The sequence below is a fragment of the Sinocyclocheilus rhinocerous genome, unplaced genomic scaffold (assembly GCF_001515625.1).
Source record: "Sinocyclocheilus rhinocerous isolate Xijiao unplaced genomic scaffold, SAMN03320098_v1.1 scaffold1549, whole genome shotgun sequence".
Classification (NCBI taxonomy): Eukaryota; Metazoa; Chordata; class Actinopteri; order Cypriniformes; family Cyprinidae; genus Sinocyclocheilus; species Sinocyclocheilus rhinocerous.
The window spans coordinates 300,942-310,425 of NW_015633205.1; the positions used below are offsets into that span (position 1 = coordinate 300,942).

General features: G+C 37.2%; 1 protein-coding gene across 1 annotated transcript in view; it reads right to left on the minus strand.

The window, feature by feature from the left end:
* Positions 1–7,972: 7,972 nt before the first annotated feature.
* The window catches only part of LOC107743945 (B-cell scaffold protein with ankyrin repeats-like), a 5,795-nt gene continuing 4,283 nt past the window's right edge, over positions 7,973–9,484 (minus strand). Inside the window, exons 2-5 of the mRNA XM_016557406.1 lie at positions 8,942–9,005; positions 8,566–8,595; positions 8,124–8,203; positions 7,973–8,005 (exon numbers count right to left, since the gene is read on the minus strand). Of these exons, the coding sequence (XP_016412892.1) occupies positions 7,973–8,005; positions 8,124–8,203; positions 8,566–8,595; positions 8,942–9,005 (207 nt within the window). The remainder of the gene's footprint in view (positions 8,006–8,123; positions 8,204–8,565; positions 8,596–8,941; positions 9,006–9,484) is intronic.

A 9,484-nucleotide genomic window follows, 5' to 3' on the forward strand; every position in this document is an offset into this window, starting at 1 on the left:
TGGCCTGAATTTTTGTCCCAGTCCGTTTTTGTCTGTGCTAATGGCCTGCACCCCGGAGCAGACCTCCTGTCAGAAAACACATCTCCACAAAGCTATGCACCAAAGTCAAATCAATCAATTGTCAAAACAAATTTTAAAGCTTGAGCCCTTAAACATTAGATCACTCACACACAAGGCAGTTATTGTACAGAACATGATCACAGACAATAGTTCTGATGTACACTGCCTTACTGGAACCTGGCTTAAAACAAATTACTATATTGGTCTAAATGAGTCTTCACCAGGCTACTGTTATAAGCACAAGTCCCGTCTGAATGATTGTGGTGGTCGTGTTGCAACTATAGATATGTTTTTATGTTACTCATAGAACAGGATTCTTTAACTCAAATTCAAACTCATTAAGTCATTTGAAACATGTTAAGAATCGGGTTTACCAAATTCATACTAAACACTTTTGGATTCAAGCAAAATGTCACCCACTCATCATTTTAATCATATATTAGATTTAATTATTATCACATGGAACTGATATAGATGTCAGTTAAATCATATGGAGCTGAACATGGATTTATATCAATGCAGAGGTGTAAAATATTTAATTTGACTAATTAATTTTACTTGATTATTGCACTTAAGTATTACTTTAAGGGATTTATGTATTACTGATGTACAGTTTAAACTGACTACTTGTCCTTTTACTTGACTGCATTTCTGAAGAAAAAAATCTTTATTTCGTATTCTGTATTATTTAGTCCTTAAAATTGTATTTTAACTTAAAAGTACTTATTAAATTGTTGCAGTTTATTTTCTTCCATCTTACGCACATTAAATATGATAAATGGAAACTCAAGCGTGTGCTTGATGTGTGAAAACTATTGATGCTTGCTTTTGCGCATCAAGCATACACGTTTCAGCTTCTGTTATAACTTTCGTAAGGGAAATTTCTGGCTTCAACAGTTCCCCATCATATCTGAGGCAACATATTGATGTAGCAAAGTTGCTTTTTTCCAAACAAAAAGTTTATTGATTTGTTTGATTGTTTTTAAAATTATTATTATTATTATTATTATTATTATTATTATTATTAAATTTTACAAATTAAAAAAAATATGTAATCCTAAATAGGTCAAAAATATGTATTTCTCTCAGAAGAAGTATAGAGCAAATAAAAGATAAAGCGTTTAGCAATTCCTTTTCATATCATCTTAGCCTTTGATTCAATCTGTGAGCCAACTTTGTTATATGGGACACAAATCACCTAGTCTTCTAGCTCCGCCTCAGCGGAAGTGACCTTTCAGGAGCTGCTTGAAAATGCAGAGCCGCTGACCTGCGGTGGAATTAGTGCATCCCTGTGGCCCTGGACAGCTTGGCCTCGCCTGGGTGCTGCTGCACAAAAGCTCTACAGTGGGGAACAGTGCTGCTAATCTACCCAAAGCTCCAGCACAGGGGCTTTCAGCCACAGACTCAAGGGTACAGCCACACTCCAGGGGTCTCTTTTGGCCCCTGATCAGACAGGCAAGGGGTCAGCAGGAGCCGCGCTGTCCTGTGTACCTTTGCCCTTGCACCAGATGTTGTTTTGCCCTTCAGGGAATGGGGTAGGTCTGGAAAGGAGCACCAAAACACCAGAACCAGGGTGAGAGAGGATGTGGATGATTGAAACATTCCGCCAGGGGGGGTGATGACATTTTAGTAAGTGCTTGATAGAGACTTACTGAAGGACAGTCCCTACTTCTGCTGTGACAGCAACAGGTTAACAAAAGGAAGCACAGGCAGAGATTAAAAGCCCTGTTGGAGCACCCAGGGAAACGGGATTAAATCACAACAGACTTTTTGCAACTACTTTCCTGCTGTTTTAGTCTGTAAATTTAAACATAGACTGTGCTTACACTTGGCATTAACATGCAACCTCTATCCGGATGTTGTCCACATACACTTTGAAAAGACAAGTGTAAACGCGCTTCTGATCGGAATGTTATCCGATCAGCGTGTCCTGCTCCAGAGGTAGTTGAGGACGCATTATGATTGGATCTCAGTGCAATGTAAACGCAATCCAGCCATCGTGTCTGCATTCGCAGGTCGACGTCACGCAATACCCCGCACCCTCTCTGTCAGAAGAACAGAGCGCTAGTGAGACTCGTACATTTATTTAGATTTGTAAAATGTCCCATGACTGAAAATAGTTTTCAAAAGAGAACCCACCACTTCAGGTCGACTTTGCTCTTGAGCCATCCTCTGCAGTATTTAAAGGTGGGGTAAGTGATTTCTGGTAGCCAATGTTGATATTTCAAATCACCAAAACAAACACAGCCCTACCCCAAAAGGGTCTTGCCCCTATTTTGATAGCTCCACCCCATACATATGTATGCAACCCAGGCAACGATTATGACACACGAGCATATTCAAGCAAAAGCCAGCATATATTAGTTCTGTGAAACAAAGCAAAACCAATGTTACTCACCTATCGAGAAGAAACAAAGCAACCTCGGTGTCCGATCGCAGGCCTTCCCGCTCCTTGAGTTCTCTCCAGTGCTGGAAAGCTGATTCGATATTTACACGGGTCCTACTTCTTGCCTTATCGTAAGCCTTCTTTTGTTCTGCAGACATTTTCCTCTTTTGTGTTTATTCGCCATCTCTATCTTTCTGTCGTCGCTCGGCTAATGTCCGTCCTGTGCACTGAGCGCTCTCTCCTCACCATCATGACACGCCCCTTACTGCTGATTGGCTACAAGTTTGTTTTGGTACTCGGCCCGACTCAGTTTTCTAAAGTGGTTTTGAAAAAATACATATCCCACCTTTAAATATTGCGCTGGAAATACAGATCCGATCATTTATCCAGATGTCATGTTGATGTTGCCAAGTGTAAACGAGCCGTGTCCTGGGGCCTGTACCATGAAGCCAGATTAGCTGGCTAGCCAGGTAAGTTTCAGTTTAGTTGAAATCTTTGGTAGTGAATCGCACTGACTCTCAAGAAGCGAATCACAGTTTCAAGGCATCTGATTGGCTGTTCATTACTGATGTCACTCTTTCATGTGCACGTGCTCCATTAACTCAGGATCAAGCCTGAGTTGACAGAGAAAGTGGGTTTTAGGTACCATGAAAGTGGCTTGGCTTTTAGAGGCATTCGTTGCCTTAGTAACTTACACTCCACAGCTGCTCTGGGGCAGGTTATGTTCTGGTTTAGAGATCTCAAAGTGAAATTTGACCAATCAGCTTCAAGCAAAGTGACACATGTCTGACGCAATAAAGCCACTCCCCCAGTTTCTCTTACTCCAAATTAAAGGACACTACATAGTAAAACATTTTTAAAGATAAAATTGTCTGAATTTAGAGATGATTATTTTTTATAATTATTTTATATGATTTATATAATTATTATACCCTTAATCCATTACACAAGCTAGCTTAGTTTAATAACAAAGCCGGATTGGACTGGTTTGGTTTTGTCAACTCAAAACTAATCCTGTAACCCCGACTTTGTTCAGCCACCATCATGGTGCAAGCCCCTGGTTGACTGATGATCCGATCTGCTTAATCAGATCACGGTGATCGCATGTTAATGCGATAGATACCATAGATACTGTAGTAGTAGTAGTAGTAGTAGTAATAGTAATACATATTCTTAATAATGTGCTTTTCTAGTACCCAAAATTGCTACAAACAGTTACAAATAAAAAATAAAATATAAAAATTCTGTAGCAGTACAAAACAATAAATCAATACAAAACATTACAGTACAGCTAACTAATACAATAAAATACTAATCATCTCAATCTATGTAGGCGATTTTAAAAAGATGGGTTTTTAACAACAATTTAAAAAGGTCTAATGTGGGAACACTTCTAACTGTAAAAGGAAGTGTATTCCATAACCTAGGTGCAACAACAGAGAAAGCTTTCTCTTTTTTTTCAAGAAACGAGCTGCTAAAAAGTAAAAGAATCAGCAAAACAAAGAGAACGAGAAGGCAGGTAAAGGGTAACTAAGTCACAGATATAAAAAGGGGCCATTACATGCACAGCTTTGTAAGTTAAAGTGAAAGTTTTAAAATCAATACACAACTGAACACGAAGCCAATGCAGACTATAAAGAATGCCTCACGCCTGTGATATGCTGACGAGATGGCGTGTAAGTGAGAACACGTGTTGCTTAATACTGGATATATTGCAGCCATTTGAAAGATTTAACAGGTAGACCAACAAATAGTGCATTACAATAATCAATCTTGGAAGTAACATATGCGTCAATAAGCCTTTCAGCATCAGAGAGTGTGAGGAAAGGCCTACAGAATGCAAATTTTGTGATACTCTTAATATGTGAAATCTTATGTCAAATCACACCAAAGTTATGAGCATGAGTAGATGGAATTATGGTACTATTGTCCATAATCAAATTAAAACTGCTACCTTTATAAATATCTGCTATAGATCTGATGTTCAATAATCTACTGTCTCCAGAAGGTATAACTGATGGTTATCTTGTTTTACTTCTTTAGCCAAATATTATTCTTAAAAGAGGTGAGACAGATGTGCTCAGCTGAGTTTGAACATTCAGGTTTCCCAATACCTCTCTAAACACATCCAGACACAGGAATATTATTTCTTCTTCTTTATGTTTGATTGATGCTGATTTGTTTATTTGTAGGTCTTTACATAACAAAAAACTCAGGCACTTGATAACTTGCCTATTATAACTTGCCCGTTATGCGAGTTTGGAAATATCAAGTATGTTTTATTCATTGCATTAGAATGACAAGTGAAAAGTTAGATCAGTGCCTCATACTTGATTATTTTCTCCTGCCAGTACTTCAGTGAAATTCCATGTGAAACATCTGTTAAGGAGCAGTTGATGCTAACACACTCAGAGGACACCTGGCTCTTGTGTATGCTGATTAGCAATCACTCCATGCATTGTTCTTAGCAGTACAAACACTCAGCAATAAGAGGACAAACCATTAGCAACATGTTAATGGAGAGTACCATTTACACTAATAAGACTGTGAGCAATAGTGTACTACACATTTGTGACTCATTTGTTTAACTCTGAAAATATATTTCCCTTCAAGTCATATCAATGCATAACAGATCCTGTCAAACACTTGCTTTAGAGTTTAATCTCCCCAGCACATGCTCATGATGTGCTGGGGAGATTAAGGCAGAATGTGGAGCTGTGGTGGACTCAATTCAATGGCTTGGTTCTACCCAGCCAGGAACCCTAAATTAAAGCTCTTCTTACAAACTGGAGGTGCCCAGACAGCGGCCTTGGCCCTTGTCTGTGGAGGGTCACATATACTGTACACATGCAGGGGGATTATGGGATGAAAGAATACCACTGACTGTGAAATTGCGTGATTTCTGTTAGGTTGCAAAGGGGAAGCAGCTGTGTATAATTCTGGATATTAATCACAGGGACAGGGACTAAAGTGCTTTTTTGTGTGCAATTGTGTTTCAGTGGACCTGAGTGCATCTGTTATGTGAAAAACTTCAGGAGCTGCAATTTTACCGAACACATCTGGAAAGGTAGTTAATCACATCAAATCACAAAACGTAAAAGGAAATGGCTGATAAATGACAGAGGTCTGAGAAACCCCAGTCTGGGTTTCTCATTGGCTTTGCCATTGAGTGTGAGCCTCAGTTGGGTTTGATCTCTATCAGTTTGTGGCATTATGAGAGCATTGTTGGTGCATTTGAATCCTAATCCTGCCCTTCACTCCCCCTGATAAATCGCTATACTTTAGGGAAAACTTAATCCTTTGTATAGGGTTTATCATCCCTCTTCCAGCTTAAGTTTGAGAGAGCTCATGATGTGAATTTCCATAGGAGGCCAAGGACTAGCGCCATCAATAATCATATTTATTTCGGCAACTCACACTGGTGATTAGATGCTGCTCACTGATAATTCTCTTGCAAGTGAACTGCCCGAGATCTAACATAACACAACATCATACAGGCTGGTGGGGCTTCTTTTACCCTGTATAGAATACTCTCAGAGTTGAAGAGGGAATGTTGAAGCTCGATCCAGTCCTGGATCAGAAAGCCCATCTCTTTCCCAGAGCTGCAGGTGACAGGCAAACACACAACACAAATGCCACCATGACTGTAGGAGCCGAATCATCTCTGGAGGCAAAACTGGCTCATCTAAGCACTGTGGAGTGGCAAGGCTTTAATACATATTATTCACAAAGAGCATGATTGATAATGCAAATGTGTCCAGCTGCTAGGGTTGGCAGCCAGAGCGCAGCGCTGCTCCCGGTGTTTTGCCTCGAATCGCAGAGCCACATTAGAGCCACGTCCCCTGACACCAAAGCAGCATGTGGGAAGACCTCACTCTTCTGTAGATGCTTTTTCACAGACATTTGTTTGTGTCCTTACTTACAATCAGCGATCCGTATGGTACGGAGAGGTCCACAGGGACAATGGGTTGTGCAGTGGCTTTGTATTTGACTATCAAAATGCCCATCAATACAACATGAGAGATCTGAGTCACCGATTACCATGCTTAGTAGCACAGCACCCCCTTGTGAACATTCCACAGCCAAGACTGGCATGGTTTTCTAAGAAATGCATGCAGGTTTTTAGATTCCCCACTGGGCTCTACTGGTTTCTTGCAGTAAATTTGCTTAATGATAATAATAATAATAATAATAATAATAAAGCAAGATCAGAACATGCAATGTAACTAAATATATTTAAAACCATTAATCAGAAAACATTAGAAAGACATTCTCATCAAATTATGGTAGAATCTCAAGTTGAATTTTATTTATTGGCAACATAGTAAAGAAATTGTCAATATATTGTCTAAATGATTTTTGATAAATAGTGGCAGTGAAGGATACAAAAAGATCTCTGTATAACAATGTACAACACAATCTTGAGCAGTCAGTTAAAAAGAAGAAATAGTGGGAGAATTAAATAATCAATTGTGGGGGTAACACTTTAGATTAGGGAACACATATTCACTATTAGCTAAGAGTTTTCTCTCAATAAACTCCCAATTTCATGCTTATTGATAGTAGGTAAGGTAGTTGTTTGTGGTAGTTATGTTTAGATATGGGGTAGGGTTAAGGGATCTAGAATATGGTCATGCAAAATAATGCATTAATATGTTCTTTGTAAGTACTAATAAACAGCCAATATGTTAGCAATATGCATGCTAATAAGCAACTAGTTAATAGTGAATAGTATTCCCTATTCTAAAGTATTACCCTAGTGGAATATGAATAAAAGTGAATAATTATTTATTATTTCTCTGACACTGGATATTAACTAACCTGATGTAATGAGAAAACTTCACTATTTTAGGCACTTTCGTATGAATTCATACAATGTGATTTGTATGAAAATGTATGATTTTTAGAAAAAAGTAACCATGAAGGTCCACCACCAACCTCACACCTAAACCATCAGCAGATCATGTGAACGTGTACAAACAGAACAATAAAAAAAATCATACAAATTAGCCGCAATTATCATGTAAAATAGTTACGAATTGCCATGAAATTGTTGATATTAATGTGCACTATATTGTATCAGTTCCTGTTTAGTGCATTTCTTTGACAGATCAGTGCTTCCACAATCAGGATGACTGAAAGAAGATGAACATTTAATCAATAAAGGTCACAGCAGCACACAGTTAAACTTTTCTTGAAATTTGTATGAAACTGCATTACAGATGCATATTGTTTTAAATTAATTTATTTTATTTTTCTTTTATTCATGAATTAAACTTACAAAAGAGCTAATGATTCACATTTTGCATATTATTATTATTATTATTATTATTATATATATATATTTTTTTTTAAAGTAAATATTAAATGGTTTGTTTGTTAATACCTTCTCTTACTGTTTGTCTGCTTTCCTGAAGAAATTTGACTATTAAAAAATATTATTATTATTATTATTATTATTATTATTATATATATATATTTTTTTTTAAAGTAAATATTAAATGGTTTGTTTGTTAATACCTTCTCTTACTGTTTGTCTGCTTTCCTGAAGAAATTTGACTATTAAAAAATAACAGATGAAAAATATGACAACTGAATGGGTAAAACCATTTGCTAGAAACAAAGTATTATAGTATTCTTAAGAAACGACAAATGCATGTGCAAAATGAAAACTCACATTCTGTCCTTTTATAGGTTTACTGTAGAACTCAGTGTCCGCTTGCTGACTCGCTCTTTGACACTCATTTGCAGATGCAGCTACAACAGAAATAAATAAAAAATTCATTAAAGTATTTGACACTGCTATTATGAGTAGACAGAGCTTAGTGATTGGTGGCTGACTCTAGATGTGATCTCATAAATTGCAAAAACACTCTATAGGAGCATAGGATGGTATAGACCTATAGAAGGTACTATTGTATCTCAAAGTCTTCCATGTTACACAGTTTTCCAGACACAGAGACTAAAGTCCTTGTGTATAAGCCAACAGGTCTAACAGTTTCCCTGAGACACAAAAGCTTAATTGCCACATATAAGGAAAGGAGGAGACAGCTATAGAGAAAATGTAACTGCAACAAGTAAAAAATTCTTACTTTCATAGCAGGGCATTTCTTACTTACTTGGTGTGTGATGAATGATGCTGATTTTATCTGATGGAGAGAAAAGATGCCTGTTAGCTCACATACACTTGCATTCCGTCTAGCTCACCCAAGGTCACTTTATTTTTCTCTTTCTCATATTCTCACTGTAATCTTTACATTAAAGAATCTCGCTGATCTGTGAGATGTTTTCTCAACTGATAGGGACTGAGTGCAAAGTGACTGTGCAAAATGAACAACACAAGCAGCTTTTTTTTTCTGAGAAAATGTGTTTTGATGCATGTGCAACCAGACTTAAAAAAAAAAAAAAACTTGAAAATGGGCCCCAAGTTTTTTTTTTTTTTTTTTACACTTGAAATCTTTGAATACATATACTATATACTAGCAATAAACCTACCATAGACACTTTCATCATCCTCTCTGTTGCTGATGATACTAGCCCTCAGCTGCTGTATTTTCTCCTGGGGAAAACAATTTTTTAAACAGGCTTTAATATGCACTTTTTAGATTTTATGTCATGAGGAATCAATAATTATTTTTTTGGTTGTGTAAGGTAAAAATAATTAACTATTCTGTTTAAAAGCAATTTTTTTTTTCAAATGTGCATAGGGATTGACTGCCTCATAAACAGAAACAGCACAGTCCTGGTGCTAACTCAGAATTCTATCCTATCTGTTCAGTAATCATATAGGGGAGAGCGGGGCACAAAGAAACACTTTTTGACTTTCTCAGTTTGTGTAAATCCACATGGGGTTCAGAATATAATTTTTTTATCCACAATAATTTTACACTTGTCTAGTACAAATATGTCGCTTTGTTTCATGATTACAGTGTATATGTTTTTCTTTATTTACCCTAAAAAAATGGAAGTGAAATGTGACAACATGCCCCATAGGTGGGGTACATTGTAACATCTGAGGGGCACGTTGTAACATGACCA